Source organism: Anarrhichthys ocellatus, unplaced genomic scaffold, assembly GCF_004355925.1.
Source record: "Anarrhichthys ocellatus isolate YVR2014 unplaced genomic scaffold, GSC_Weel_1.0 scaffold59, whole genome shotgun sequence".
In the NCBI taxonomy this organism is placed as follows: Eukaryota; Metazoa; Chordata; class Actinopteri; order Perciformes; family Anarhichadidae; genus Anarrhichthys; species Anarrhichthys ocellatus.
Window position 1 is genome coordinate 558744 of NW_022280089.1, and position 16266 is coordinate 575009.

At 42.9% G+C, this 16266-nt stretch overlaps 2 protein-coding genes across 2 annotated transcripts in view; both read left to right on the forward strand.

Moving 5' to 3' along the window:
* Window positions 1-440: 440 nt before the first annotated feature.
* hnrnpl (heterogeneous nuclear ribonucleoprotein L) lies at window positions 441-12090 on the forward strand. The gene is made up of 14 exons (XM_031871589.1): window positions 441-547; window positions 1037-1155; window positions 2782-3019; window positions 3582-3667; window positions 3797-3893; window positions 3996-4068; window positions 9036-9071; window positions 9329-9397; window positions 9497-9747; window positions 10127-10248; window positions 10360-10561; window positions 10657-10714; window positions 10944-11039; window positions 11184-12090. Exons 1-14 carry the CDS (start codon window positions 464-466, stop codon window positions 11240-11242), a joined length of 1590 nt encoding a protein of 529 aa, XP_031727449.1. The 5' UTR covers window positions 441-463; the 3' UTR covers window positions 11243-12090.
* A 101-nt stretch (window positions 12091-12191) lies between these two features.
* Window positions 12192-16266, forward strand: part of LOC116396769 (interferon regulatory factor 2-binding protein 1-like) — a 5336-nt gene continuing 1261 nt past the window's right edge. Inside the window, exon 1 of the mRNA XM_031871588.1 lies at window positions 12192-14881. Coding sequence (XP_031727448.1) covers window positions 13081-14856 — 1776 coding nt within the window. The 5' untranslated portion in view covers window positions 12192-13080 and the 3' untranslated portion in view covers window positions 14857-14881. The remainder of the gene's footprint in view (window positions 14882-16266) is intronic.

Below are 16266 nucleotides of genomic sequence, written 5' to 3' on the forward strand. Positions count from 1 at the left end.
TCCTCTGCGCTGAGGCTGTTCAAAATGTGTAACCCATGGTTAAGGTTTAACCCGCCTCCTCTCCTGATTGACAGGTAAATCGATGGAGATGTGTAGCGTGTGACGGTCTGCTGCATTCAATAAAATTTCTAGAACATGAACAACCGAGTTGAAATATCACAGTGGTTGTCAGGTTTTAAGAGGACAAATTTTTCATTAAAAAAAAAAAGTCATGCTGTGATCCCAACCTTTGATTACTATTGGAGGAGATGCATTCATGTGCAACATGTATATTAATTTAAATATTTGTCAACAGAATAAAATGTGATTTTCCAGCGGAAACCAGCTAGCTATAAACAATGGGAAATTGAGTCGTTGCTTTTTTAAAGACATACTAATTTGGGGTTCAGATGTCCAAAACGCTCTTCCGTTTTTCCCACAAATCATGAATGCAGCACTAACCCGGCACAGGGGACAGGACAACATGGCTGCTGCTGCGGGCCGATACTACGGAGAAGGCGGCAGAGCAACGAAAAGACAGAAAACGGAGGACGGAGGAATGACAACGGTGAGGCTTTTCCTCTGGCCGTCGTAGGTAGTGTGTTGTTATGCTAGAATGTGCTAGGTTTTGCTTTTCTAAGAATGGTATTTAGCTTGACAAAGTAGTGCTTATCTAGCAGCTATCTAAGCTAACATCTAGGTTAGCTAGAATAAAGAAGCTAGCCACGTTCGGTAGTTATATCGGGTTTGGATAGAAGAACGTTAAAGCGGTGACGGAGTTTGTCCAATTAATATTATATAGCTATTACACAACATATAATTACCATTTTATGTACTGATAAAAGGATATAGTAAACTATAAGCGTTCACTAGTAACGTTAATCTCTAACGCAATAACGGTTATTTTATTATACTCACTGTCCTGGGCTGCTATTCAGGCCCAACTAACGTCAACGTCACCAACCTCTACCGGTGGTCTGCGGCTTCATCGCTTTCACACCAGTATTAGAAATATGTAATGAACCTACAAGCGTCATGTTGTGTGTTTGGTTTGCAGGAGAGCTACGATGACCCTCATAAACCGCTACCCTCCTCGGTGGTGCACATCCGGGGCTTGGTGGACGGCATCATGGAGGCTGACCTGGTGGAGGCCCTGCAGGAGTTTGGGGCCATCAGGTAATAACTGAGCACCTACAGTCTCTGTATGCTTAACGTGCTCACTGTGTTCTTCAGTGGTGTGATTCTCATGTTTCAGGTCTCATGGGACCTCATTTGTCTGCATTCATAATAACCTCACAGACAACACAGTCTTGACCTACTGTCATCTTATCAAGCTGTTACTACCATGTAGAGTAGCATATTTAATATTTTAATTATTGTTAAGCTTTATACACTCACCAGCCACTTTATTAGGTACACCTTGCTAGTACCGGGTTGGACCCCTTTTGCCTTCAGAACTGCCTCAATTCTTCGTAGCATAGATTCAACAAGGTGTTGGAAACATTCCTCACAGATTTTGCTCCATATTGAAATGATAGCATCACGCAGTTGCTCAGATTTGTCGGCTTCACATCCATGATGCAAATCTCCCGTTCCACCACATCCCAAAGGTGCTCTATTGGATTGAGATCTGGTGACTGTGGAGGCCATTGGAGTACAGTGAACTCATCGTCATGTTCAAGAAACCAGTTTGACATGATTTGAGCTTTGTGACATGGTGCATTATCCTGCTGGAAGTAGCCATCAGAAGATGGGTACACTGTGGTCATAAAGGGATGGACAAGGTCAGCACCAATACTCAGGTAGGCCGTGGCGTTTAAACAATGCTCAATTGGTACTAAAGGGGCCCAAAGTGTGCCAAGAAAATATCCCCCACACCAGTACACCACCAGCAGCAGCCTGAATCACTCTGCCCATTCTCCTCTGACATCAACAAGGCATTTTCATCCACACAACTGCCGCTCACTGGATATTTTCTCTTTTTCGGACCATTCTCTGTAAACCCTAGAGATGGTTGTGCGTGAAAATCCCAGAAAATCAGCAGTTTTTGAAATACTCAGACCAGCCCGTCTGGCACCAACAACCATGCCACGTTCAAAGTCACTTAAATCCCTGTTCTTCCCCATTCTGATGCTCGCTTTGAACTTCAGCAAGTCGTCTTCACCGCATCTAGATGCCTAAATGCATTGAGTTGCTGCCATGTGATTGGCTGATTAGCTATTTGTGTTGACAAGCAATTGAACAGGTTTGCCTAATAAAGTGGCTGGCGAGTGAATATATATTTCTGTATTTTCAGTGGGCTAAATGTTCATTTGTAAGTTAAAGCCACATGTGACAAATAAAATGCAACAATGTTGTTTCTTTCTATGTTGAAAATACACCACTGCAAAACATTTAAATGATATATATATAAAACACAGTATATTAAAGAAATTCACAAGTTCTCAACAACAATAACAGACCTTCAGCAGTGTGGTATGTCTCCCTCCATGTTGCAAGCGAGTGGGCCAAGTTTTGCTAGCAGAGGGAAAGTGGGGGTGGTTGTGCAGAGAGAAGCGAGATGTTAACACTGGCGTGGCTTTACGTAAGAAACGGGTTATTGATCGTAACGTCAAACTATATGGATATAACGGTGTTGTGTTACCCTATATCTCGTTTGAAAATATATTGACATACCGTAGTCAGCGTGAATGCAAGTTCGACTAAGTAATAATAAACATTTATGTGACTCATGCTTTTATTAAATGAAACATGGTTCGGTAATCTATCTTATCATTTTCTTCTTGAAATATCTATTTACAGTTTTGTTGTTATGATGCCCAAGAAACGGCAGGCCCTCGTGGAGTATGAGGACACGAATGGCTCCTGCAATGCTGTCACATATGCAGCAGAGAACCAGGTTTACATTGCAGGCCACCCCGCCTTCATCAATTACTCCACTAGCCAAAAGATCTCCCGGCCAGGGGACTCAGACGACACCCGGAGCGTCAACAACGTTCTGCTGCTCACGGTCATAAACCCCATCTATCCCGTCACCACGGTAACTTTATTATACAAAACAACCTTGTGACTGTGTCACATCCTTATTTATGTAGTAGTCTGTTGAACAGGATACGTTACTATAAGGTTACAAACTAATTTGTTAGATCACTGTACATTGAACCGTGTTTTTCAATGTCAGTTATGAGTCTATCTTCATGAAAAATATAGGGATTTGATTATTTTATTCGAAGTGCTGAAAAACTACTGTTTGATTAGAGGTACTGCTGCCAATTAGTCCATCATTGTAAAGCCATATTGAAGCATACATATCTATTATTCTGCATCAGCATGGTTGTAGCAGCATGTGCATCTTTTCTTTTTTTCTTCATAATTTATACTTTTCTTAATTACCGTGAATTTCCCGTCTTTTGACGTCTCTAAATTATTTTTATAGAAACATCGAAAATCAATCTTTTTTTTATTTGGCTAACAATTAGCAAGTAGTATATTGTTATGTTTGGTCATGTGTGATGTTTTTTATCGGTGATATGAATGCTGTGGAGTTAGGTGTGCTTACTATATTAGGACTACTATATGAACTTCTCTGTGTGCCTCCGCAGGACGTGCTCTACACCATCTGTAACAACTGTGGACCTGTACAGAGGATCGTCATCTTCAGAAAGAATGGTGTTCAGGCCATGGTAGAATATCCTTTTCAATGATTGCCATTTACATTTGGACACACTATAATTGTACATTGTCTTGATGTTTTATTAACCCAGGCCCCTCAGAAATCTTGATATAATCACACCTCACCTTAACTCACTGCTGCCACGTTTGACTCGGTCCAAAGTGCTCAGAGGGCCAAAGCCTCTCTGAATGGGGCAGACATCTATTCTGGCTGCTGCACTCTAAAGATTGAGTATGCCAAGGTGAGCGTATGGCCATTTCTCATCAACCATGGTGCATTTTGAATTAACATTAGATGTTAGTGAGAGGACACTGGTTTTGATTTTTTGTAATGCAATCCACAGCCAGCACGTCTTAATGTCTTCAAGAACGACCAGGACACGTGGGACTATACAAACCCCAACCTCAGTGGCCAAGGTAACAGTCCCCGACCCTTTCTTCCCCCTATTTTCTTCCTCTCATTCCACTATATGGGATGGTTAGGGCTCTCTGCCTCCGGGGTTATTGCCTTTGATCACAGGTGAATGGTTTCATCCACCGTTCACCACGCTACTCAGCTCAGTGGTCAGAGAAAGTATTCCCGCGATGCCTTTCACAGTTTTCATGCATTTTCTCTGCACACAGCAGGATCAAAGTAAGGGCATGAGGAGCAACCTCAAGGGCAGCCAACCTTAATTACAGGCTCATGCATGTGAGAAGCCCTACGCACTCGTCACAGTAGCATATGTAGGCGCACCATTCCTTTCGCAGGTTCACATTCCCTACAGAGCATGTCACAGCTACACACCCTCACAGCCCTGCCTACTCTACACTACAGAGACTATCACAGCTGTTGTTAACATAGTGGAGATTTTATCATAGCTTATATTCGACATTGCACTAGCCAGCTGAGTTGACTCGTGAGACCATTCGGTACACATCTGGTTAAAGGTCCCATGAAACGACTCCTGAGATCTTCAACATTTCTCAGGCTTTGGTTTATTGAACAGGTATTTCTGCACGAGGGTAGGACTTAATGGTTTGAGGGTAGGTGGAACATAAACACAACGATCACCGCAGTTACACCGTGATGTTGTAGATTAAACACCTAACTGTGTTGTGAGTGTTAGCATTACGATCAGCAGGGACAGGAACTGCTGTGTTTACAGTTTTATTGGCTGGATCATTTTGAATACGTACATAAGTTATTTAAAAAAATAACAGTTAGCAAATGATGGGTTAAATGTGTTGCTGTTTTGCATGCAACCATTGAACAACAGATCTGGGACACAAGAACATTCTACATTTCATGGGACCTTTTTAATGTACAACGTATATTAGGAACACGCTGCATAGCGTCATCTACATTGTTCAGCTTTCAAACCAATATTTGTAGTGTCAAATTTGTTTTAAGACACACTGATGAACTTTGGCAAAGACCAGATAATGTGAACATTGTTTTGTTTAAAGGTATGGGTTACAGCATTTGTTATTGGATATGTGTTGTGTTGATGTAATGCTAAAACAATTTGTTTAAAAATCATGAACTTAAAAACCAAGCTCCTCGCATGCCTGAAACCTCCATGAGAGAAAATGAATGAGCCACTCACTTTGTGATACTACAATGACAGAAATACTGGTTAAATTACAAGATACTGCTCCAGGCAACGAGGCAAACTGTTAAGTAATCTGATTACAGGCTATGGGATGGAGAAGATGATAATGCAATTTACATTTGCCTTAGATTCTGTGTGGTCAGCAATACGATTTTGCTGAAGTTTTAAACCTGATTACAGACAAATACTTCACTTAAGTGTATCTGTATTGAGGATTTTTTTTTTTTCGTTTTTGGCCAATCACTGTTAAATATTGTAGTTGTTTTTCTTGTACCAGGACCACAACATGTACATTCCAAGTCTTATACAGGTGTTTGACATCTTTCTTATAGTTTGTGCTGCCTTATGAGAGGTACTCCTTGTGTCCTCACTGTGCAAACTCATACAGGCTTACTTCAACCTCTAAGCAGACACAGCGGCTTCTACAGCATAACAGCACCCACAGCCACAGCTAATGTAAATCTGCTCTGTGGCATACATCGGACACAGTGGGGCAACAAATACCGGAACACAACCTCAACTCAGTACTTCCTTATTCCAAGTCCATCATCACCCCTACCTCCACCACCTGACATGGGAGTCCATTTTATCTTTTGGTGGTGGTCAGTAGCCACCATTTCAGTTTTGAGGGACAGAAATACTTCCACGGCCACGCGAACAGACACCTCGCATATCCACCACAGACTGACGTTGATAGACTGATAAGCATCTACCCCCACCTCTCTGCCAGTACAGCACATCTCAACCGCAGAGCCCCCGAGGAGTCACAACACATTGATGATGAGGGCTGTTGGTCGTTGGGATGTGCCTGCCATAACACAACCACAGGGAGCAACAGAGGAGTTTTCAGACACACTCAGCCCGACCAGGGAACAGACGATACCACACACTGGGGCAGTAAACAAACAAAAGAGGCCATTCCCTTTCTCAGATGCTAATACCGCTCGTCTCCACCATCCTTGGGCGAACACAACACAACGAGCCGAATATCCACGGCAACACACAGCTGAACCGCCATGACAGCACATCGTCACGCAGATATTCCAGATGACTTATTGTCGAGCACTAGATGCCTTTTTCACTTTGCCAGTGGCTGACGGCTATTAAGCCAAATAAGCAAGCATCACGTGAGCGTCCATTTTTCACATGAGAAGAAACATCCACGGGGGGGCCTATGAAGACACAAGCATCAAACACCTATCAAGCATACAAGCACAGAGGCAAACAGATTCAAAATCCTTTCCTAAAGCTTCCTACAGTTATGGACTCTGGTGTTTTGGTTTTTTCCCCTGTACCTTCTTCCCCATTTCCCCCCCTCCTCTCTGTGCTGTTCTTGTGTTGTTTCTGCGTTGTTTCATTTTCCCTTTTTTTGCACTGGCCCATAGTTGATGCCTTTAACGCCTCCCGTGTGATGCAGGTTTGGCTCAGTGTGTCTGTGGACAGACAGCCCATTCTCAAACGGTGCAAATATCCTGCTTTGTGGTCAGAGCACGGTAAGCTGGAAATGAGCCCTTTGAATAGCAACTCTCAAAACAAACCGGCAGCAAGTCAAAACCCAGCATGGATGTGTGGATGTACTTTTCTTTCTGGTGGTTGGGATACAAGGAAGGGAAGAAGGAAGAAAAGACTCGAGAAGGAAAATGAGTTGAGGCTGGAGTCAAGAGGTTGGCAGGTAGCATCCTTGCTGAAGACTGCCCCCTACCTGCCCACTGTGTCCCATGCTCCATGTGTGGTGCTGTAAGTACTTGACAGAATGAATTCATAATCTGATTGGATGGTTAAAAGTAGAAAATGATTGTGAAACTAAAACAACATGACTGTTGTTGACTTGTTTAGCCATCATGTTAATACTACAATATGGTAAAGGCCCATAGCAACACCAGCAAGCAACAGATTTAAGTAATGTAATCGACAAACTGGCTCTGAGTTCTATAATGTATTTATTTATTTTCTGTCTCGTTATAATACTACCTCATGTCGGGTTACCACACTCATTACTACCACGGGAATGCATGGGGTGCATTGAAAATTCTTCTGATCTAGGAAAAAAAAAAGTTTGATTTTGATTTCACTGTGTTGTAGCTCTAGAAGCTAAGTGGTCAAAGTTAGGATTTTATTTTACAGATCTGCATTTTGGTTTTAGTGCTGGTTTTTATTTTTTTTAGCACGGTTAGCACTTAGTGCTGTCACATTTGGTGGTGACACATTATTATTATTATTACATAACCACATTAGGTTTTGTCTGTTCAAGTAATGGTATAATGGAATTAAGATAGGTTGAGTTTTTTTAATTTTTATTTCTGTTCACTATATGTTGAACAAAAATATCCACGTTTGTTATATTCCAATTGTATGTATAATGCAACATTCTATGCAGAATGGGTTGTGGAGGTCGTGCTTAAAGTCCCAATATTTGGTGACTATTCCCAGTGATCTCTCCATGTGTTGCTTATTGATGTGTGACTTGAGTTGCACATTCAATTAGCAATCTGCAATCCAGGGTTACACTATAAGCAACCACTGATTTAGTATTAACTCCACATCCGTTTCAGTCAGGGTTGGAAATTAGCACCAGTCACCGACCAAATGCTCACAGAATGTGCAAGTGGCTACTAGATGTGCTTCACCCACCAGCCAAAAAACAACGCTAATCTGTTGAGTGGCTGGTAGATTTTGTAATCCACCAGACAACAAAAGTGAATTTCCAACACTGGATTCAGTGCACTGTCTGTGGCGTTTACACAATCTGCTAGTGTTCGTATCACAGTGTGTACCTGTAGTGTCTATGCACGTCATAACTATTCTGCTGATTCATATTTGGGTTACAGTTAAGGTTGTATTTGGGTTAGTAAATCTATTTTACGTAACAGATGTGAAATAGATTTGATGTCATAAGCTAACTGTAGCCAAAATATAAAGCCTGTTTCACCTAACGGATGTGAAATACTAAGAAAGTAAGTTTGACAAGCCACTGTAGCCTCAACCGGCTGGAGTGCATCACTGCGTAGTGTGGATCTCTCCTTCATGATACTTCACTTGGGTTGCGTTTTCCAAAATAGTGTAAATTGAGATGTTTGTAGAAATGCATCATGAGAAACTTTTATGGGTTCAGCATTGTTTTCAATTTGCTCATACTTATTGATGCTCCTCATAAATCTGTGTAGTCATCATCAAGCTATAGTTATGCGGAAGAAACATTTTCTGATTGACAGCTAGCTATATTTTGATATATATATACTGCTGATTATAGTATACAATCAAGTATGAATTCAATGTTAATATCAATTCTAACTGTTTTAAATGAGAACATTAAATGCTGTTTTCATAATGAATTGCCGTGACTAGATTCTCGATCTGCTAAACTACAGGAAGTTGCCTCTATGAAAGGGGTGGCTGTGTGCACAGAGAGTTCACCTTGGGTTTCGTTGGACGAAGCTTTTTTACATCAAATATTATGGAAAATACCAGCACTTACTTTTTTGTTGATTACTTTAAGCCCAATCTACAAATCAGGTGTCATTTTTTTCATACTTCCACAATGTAATCGAGTCAAAACAACTGATGTCAATTCACTTCTGGTATTCTACGTCTGTCGTATCATTTGTAATTAAATTAAGTTTTCAATAACATGCTTATATTGCTGCTTATAGCACTGATGCAAACTGAACTCTCTGATCTGCTACTAGGATCTTTCTATTGCATGTAATAGGATGTTTATACAGTGTTGCCAAATCTATACTTTTTCATGTTTTATTTGGATTTGACATGTGTATATGTGTACCTGCACAGATGCTGATGGTGAAGGCAATTGGAACAATTCACAAGGTGTGTGTGTGTTTGTGCTGGGATGGCTGATACAAGATGAAAGCTACTTTTCAAAATCACTGCTAGAAAAAAATCTCCATTATGTCACGTATTAGATTAGCAAAATAGAGCCTGCTGACTTTTTTTTGAACACTTAAGATATTAGCCTCCTCTGCTGCATGTCAACCACAACCATGTCCCTTAGTAGGCTACGGCACCTGTTGGATGTTTTTGACAAGGAAGCTGTTTTATAGGCAACTTTTATTTGACCGTTTTAGATCCCAATGCCAATCCCAACAAACGCCAGAGGCAGCCGGCTCTTCTGGGAGACCACCCACCTGATTATGGTAACTATCCCATGAGGAAATAGATCTGCTGTTTAGAGGAATGGATCAAACTCCAAGACTGTGTCTGTACCTCAAATGTTGTTTTTTCCTCTAAATAAGCTGGCCCACAAGGAGGTTATCATAGCTACAATGAGGACAGCTACGGCCCGCCTCCTCCCCACCGCGGGGGGCCAGGTATGGGCGGGCGTGGTCGTGGCAGCCAGCGCTACGGCCCTAGTTACGGACCACCACCCCCTGAGTATGGCCCTCACGCCGACTCCCCGGTTCTTATGGTTTATGGCCTCGAGCCCGCTAAGGTCAACGCCGACAAGGTCTTCAACGTCTTCTGCCTCTACGGCAATGTGGAGAGGGTGAGTGAAATACTGCCAACCCAACCCCTCTGAGGTATTTAGTCATTAGACACCATAAATTCATGGCTGCATATGTAATGAATTTGTTTGATTGCTAGTGATTGCTGGAGTTGATTAGAACACCTACGTGATATGCGTATAATTAATCTTTAACTGATTCATAATTTAAATCATTTTTTTCCAGCCAAAATATCAGTAAATAGCTAGTGAATTTTATATCTTTATGTTTACGACTCTTAAACAAAACAGGTCAATTGAAGACGTGGCCTCAATAGACGAATAGACTTCATTGGCAATGACAATAATCGCCATTCGCAGAAATAGATTCATGCTATTTTTTTTGTCCTTTTGTGTCAGCTGGATATTTTTCTTCCTTCAGATTAAGTTCATGAAGAGTAAGCCTGGAGCAGCAATGGTGGAGATGGGTGACTGTTACTCTGTGGACAGGGCCATCACTCACCTCAACAACAACTTCCTCTTTGGACAGAAACTCAACGTTTGGTAAGAGCAGCTGTCCAAACTATTACAAAACATGAGACTATAGACTATTAAACATAAAAGATGCAGAGCTAGATAAACAGATGGACATCCTCTGACCGTTCCCCCTGGCAGTGTGTCCAAGCAGCAGGCTATTGTGCCAGGACAGTGCTACCAGTTGGAGGACAACACAAGCAGCTTCAAAGATTTCCATGGATCCCGCAACAACCGCTTCACCTCCCCAGAGCAGGCGGCCAAGAACCGAATCCAGCACCCCAGCAATGTCCTACACTTCTTCAATGCACAGCCCGACATCGCTCCAGAGATTTTCAACCAGGTAAGAAAAGCCACCGGGGTTCCATCTGTGAAGTGCAGATGTTTCACACACACCACCGCCTCAAATTTCCACTGACACTGGTCTTTTCCTTCCAGGCCTGCGAAGATCTGGGAATCAAGAGCCCCACAAGTGTGAAACTTTTCACCGGAAAGAGTGAGTGCTATGAGTTACAACCATGCCTATAGTATGTACTGGCTTTGTTAAAATGCGCTTTGACTTTCCAATTAATAATATTGCAGAAGGTTCTGTCTCATATATTTAAAAAAGGGGAAGTAGAAGCGAGTAGTAGTAGTTAGATGTGTGTAATAATTCAAAAACAGGAATACACAGTTGAGTATTATTTATTTTAGTAATCTAACAGTCATGTTGTGTGGTACAAAAGGTGAGCGAAGTTCATCTGGCCTCCTGGAGTGGGAATCCATCAATGATGCCATGGAAGCCCTAGCTCTGATTAACCATTTCCAGATGAAAAATCCCAGTAAGTTCTCATCTCCTTACAATAACATATTGTTGACATTGTTTTGCTGGTCGTGTAGTTTTACAATATACTGTACATTTTATAGCCTTCATATTGTCCTTTACCTTTATAATGCATGTTTCCGTTCTTTCTTTCCTCTTCCAGGTGGGCCTTACCCGTACACACTGAAGCTGTGTTTCTCAACCACACACCATGCCAACTGACCACTCTCCCCACAAACCATTTGTAATGTTTCGTGTCTTGCATAGAGTGTTCTATACAGTTCTGTTGTCACGCTCCATTAAAACATTCGACCAGTATTGACAAAAAAGACTGCTTTGCTTTAAAACATGTTACCTGAACTATGATTTTGTATGATGTATTTACTTTTGTCATGTTTTTCAATCAGTTTTATTTTGTACGTTCCCAACACTAGATTTGAAGAATGTTTAAAAAAAACCAAAAAAAAAAAAAAACTAAACACTACCCTGAAGTAATTCAATGTGGACCTGAGTTTTATTTTAGTTTTTTAAATCAAGTGAACAGTAACCATGATGTGAATGCTGATATAACCAGTGTTCACGTCTACAAAGATGATTTGTGTTGTATCGTTCATCATTTATTCAGAAACGGTACAAATGTATTGGCAAGTTCTTACAAAGAGAAGCAGCCGTAGTTCTTTGACATCCCTGTCCTGAAGTGGTTAGGGTGCCTTCTGTATGTCGATACCTGGACTATAAAGGATTATTACCATGAAGATTAAAGGATGGCGAAGATGAAGGAGCTGGTTATCTGTTTAGCCACTGTCAAAATGTCATCGTCAAGTTGTCACCTTTTGTAGTAAACAATACTGTGAATAGAACTTTGGCTGGAATAACTCAATTAACCAAAAGTTAGTCGTTTCAGTTTCCACATACCAGCATTAGGTAGCCTGGATCAGGCAGAGGCCCCATCTATACACACAGGTTGTGTAGCATAATGCACTCAGACCTACACTGCATTATTTTCAGTATCACTGTTTGTATTCAAAAGTGCTAGATGAATTAAAGCAGTTTAAAAATGAAAAGAAAAACAATTGCCCTATTTACTTATTCACCTAAATATGTTTTAATTATACAAGCATGTTATTTGCAGAACATCCAAATTACACTTGAGCTAAGTATATACAGTGTATATGTAATATACTTGTTTTTTTAAACTGTAGACCACACTTTATTTAGTGTTGAGTCGGCTGTATGCATAGCCTATATTTCTGGTGTCCTTGGAACATTATATTTCTCCATACAGTCAAAAATAAATGGATAAGTTGCATACATACATGAAACAATTTGTCAAAACACTGAAGGACCATTATTTCACCTGACGCATGTAGGAAAAAGTTTAAAAAAAAAAAATATATATATATATATATATCTGAAGCCTTCAGACTAATCGCCTGGGCTTCATCTGTGAGAATCACACAACCTTCCGGAATCCCAACCAACAGTTCATACCAAGTAACGTTTCATAAACGGTGTGAAGAATAGGAAAGTGTTTCTAACTTGACACAGGTAACGTTAGCTTACTACGTAAACCATTGTAGTTCATTTAGAAGTGCATATTCCAGCAACTCAGATGGTTTTGTCCTCATATTAACTATATGTAAAACTCATTATATCTCTCGTTTCATCACATAAACGGCATTCATATGAACCTTTATTCCGTAGATCGTACAACGTTGTAGTGTTGTTCACAATAATGCTAGAGAAAATAAAGTGGTGTAAGAAAAAAACTACAACTCCCGTTGTGCCTTGATACTCAGTCGCGTAGGTGTTTCCGGTGTCTTATAACATTTTACTTCCTTCCACACAGACCGACACGAACAAATCGAGAAAGAAGACGTCGCCAACTTTTAAATGCCGTCGTTAACGGTTGCGTTTTGAGCTCATTTACTCGTTTAATTTCCATCATAAAATGCGAGGCGCGTAACGTGGTGGTGTCTGAGAATTGAAGAATTGTTGACAAACGCAGACCGTAACGTGTAGGCCTCCGAAGAAAGTTTGGTCGAGGGCCTGTAAACAACATGTCCTCCGCCTCGCAGCCTTCCTCCAGACGGCAATGGTGCTACCTCTGTGATCTGCCCAAAATGCCCTGGGCCATGCTGTGGGAGTTCAGTGAGGCCGTGTGCCGGGGATGTGTCAACTACGACGGGGCAGACAGAATAGAGCTCCTCATCGAAACTGCTAGGCAACTGAAGAGCACGCACGGAGTTTTAGACGGCCGGTCCCCCGGTCCTCAGCAGGGCAAACCCAGCTCGGCTGGGCCCCTTGAAGCGGGGCGGCAGCATGGAGAGCGTATGGATAGGGGGAGGGGTGAGTATGGGGTGTCTTCTCGCCTACCCAATGGCCTGCACAGAGCTGAAGATGTGTCCCTGTCAGAGGGCAGCAGACAGAGCCCAAACACACGTCGGGCTATAGTTGGGGCAGTTCCTAGTCTCCATGGCACCATATCCCATGCATTGATAGCTCAGGGGTTAGTAGCGGCCCCTCATGGGCTTTTAGCCCCCTTGTCAGGCTCCAGGACAGGGGCCACACCAATTGCTGTCTCAGCTGGCCCCATAATGGGTGACACTGGGAGAAGACAGGTTGTGTCCCTGGGCGTGGGAGCTAGCACCTCTGCTCTGGTGGGTATAGATCCCGCTATGTGGAGGAACAATGAAGTGATGGCAGAACTGAATGAGGTGGCTCGTAGCAGGGTCGAAGGCTGGCCGAACCGTCCAAAAGCAGTCCGGGACGTCCTCGTAGCTTTGAGCAGCTGCGTCCCCTTTAACGTGCGCTTCAGGAAAGACCACAATCTGATGGGCCGCGTTCTAGCCTTTGACACCAGCACAACGCCGGAGTTTGAGCTGAAGGTGTTTGTGGAGTACCCCGCCGGCTCTGGGATGATCTTCTCGGGAGTCCCGGACCTGGTCAGGCAGATGTTCCGCGACTCAGCCAAAGATGCAGGTAAAGCGGTTAACTCTGGGCTACGCTATGTGGAATACGAGAAGCGGCAGGGCACGGGAGACTGGCGCGGGCTGTCTGAGCTGCTGAACGATGGTGTGCGCATGTTTAAAGAGCCCCCAATTCCAGAGGTTCTGCCCCAGCTGGATGCAGGGTTGCCTATGGCAACCGCCGGACGCTCTGTACCAGCGAAGAGCACAACTCGGCGCCGCAAGGCCTCCCCAGGCTCTGAGAATGGAGAGAGCGAAGGCAGGCCTGATCACCCAGCGAGAGAGCCCTGGCCCCGAGGTGCTTACTCCGGCATGGAACCGCTTCCTGGCATGGCCGCCCCACAAGAAGGCCCGCCCCGTTTACACAGCCAGCCCTCGCCCATCTCGGCACTCATGGGAGTCGCAGACAGCCTGAGCTCCAGCCAGATGGCTAGAGATAGCCCCGGCATGTCCACAGCCCACTCCTCCTCAGCCGGGCGCCCCACCAGTGGCAGCCCTTCCACCGCATCCACCTCAGTCTCCCAGGCAGCCTTGGGGCAGGGCTTGAGCGCGGCGGGGCAGAGCAGCAACGCCGGGGAGTCCACGAGCAACACTCAGGGCACTCTGCTCTGCTGCACCCTCTGCCGAGAGCGCTTGGAGGACACCCACTTTGTCCAGTGTCCCTCCGTCCCGCACCACAAGTTCTGCTTCCCCTGCACCCGTGGGTTCATCCGCAGCCAAGGTCAAGGTGGGGAGGTGTACTGCCCCAGCGGAGAGCGCTGTCCCCTGGCCGGATCCTCCGTGCCTTGGGCCTTCATGCAGGGAGAGATTTCGACCATCCTGGCCGGAGACGGAGACGTGACAGTAAAGAAGGAGAGCGACCCTTGACGTCTCCATCTTGTTGTGGTGAATGGTAAGACGATGAGAAAAACCGCGCTTCTAATGTCTTTCTTGTATCAGTGAACACAATGGATGCAGCTGTCCTGATAGGGATGGACATCAGCTTTAACAAAACATATTTAATTTTATTTAATTGCTTATTTGGTAGGGACAGTGCACATTAATGAAACATTCCTGTAAATGTGCCAGAGTTAGCCAAGAGGCTATTTTTCATTTGTGGTCCCTGGACAGATGTTAAAAGGTCACCCTAAGAACACTAAATATACGGTAAAAAAACTACAAATGTGTGCATCATTTCCCCTTTATAAAAGAAGAGAGAATGTTAACACCAGTAGAAACATCATTCAGGACTCTTAAGACATGCAGCACAGAGGCTCATAAAACAACACATGCAAAGCAGATACATGAGGGATAATATTGTTAAATAGAGACCAGATTATACTGCATTGTTAGACACTAAAAACATCCATGTCAGAAGTACAAAACATAAAAGTATGTAGAATATATAAATTAGTCTGACAGATGGCGGGAAGCACAGCATGGACCAATGGAGACAGCAAGGTGCAGTTATGTTCTAGCCGACTGAGCTGGGTACCAATGAAGCATCTCTTTAAGTGAACTGTGTGTGTATTTTAAAGATGACGACCAAAACAAAAAGTCCCCAATAAGAAATGTAAAAAATAATAGATGCCAATGAGATTATTGCAAATAAGAAACCATATCAGTGTAATCGTGGTAATGTGTCTTTTTGAAAACAATTTTTAATTCAACTTGGTTTAAAGACAGCAGTAGAACCGAGTGTGGCTGATCTGCAAAGCAGGTCATCTGTCATTCTTCACGCTCCCTCAGTTACATCAGCACCGAAGGGACGTTCTCTTTGAAACTACACAACACACAAAGGTGAAGAAAGGATATGTTTATTCAGTATGTGATCAGCATCATAATTGAGAATCTGCTGGTTTTGCACATGATCGGCCCGTTTGTTACGTAAACATTAAACAACAGTGTCGTCTGTCATGGTGCTAACAGAGCTCTCAGTAGTTTGATGCTCATTTAGAGATCAGATGGAGGCGGGGAAATTCACAAGATGCTCTGAAAATTCAAATAGACATGATGAAATAAACAAAACCTTGTTGTGTTTCTGCCACAGCCTCCGTTTCGCTGGCAGTACAGTATCACGAGCTAACCGCTGCACTTCATGAACACGTCTCATGTTAGACCTGGGCTTTCTGCAGGGTTCACCAAATCTAAATGCGAAAGACTTGAGGAATTTATTGACATTGCTATGACATTGTTGTGCTCTGCAGCAACATGTTTCAATAGTTTCTAGTAATATACCAACCAATTTTCTTCTCAAAAATTGTAGTTTATAGAAAAAAATCTTCCAAGACTTTTTTT

Excerpts from the sequence above, each read along its gene's own strand:
- hnrnpl (XM_031871589.1), top strand. The coding sequence starts at position 464 with ATGGCTGCTGCTGCGGGCCGATACTACGGAGAAGGCGGCAGAGCAACG. Across the intron at positions 3,894-3,995 it reads TAAAGATTGAGTATGCCAAG|CCAGCACGTCTTAATGTCTT; the intron begins GTGAGCGTATGG and ends TGCAATCCACAG. Across the intron at positions 4,069-9,035 it reads CCCCAACCTCAGTGGCCAAG|ATGCTGATGGTGAAGGCAAT; the intron begins GTAACAGTCCCC and ends GTACCTGCACAG.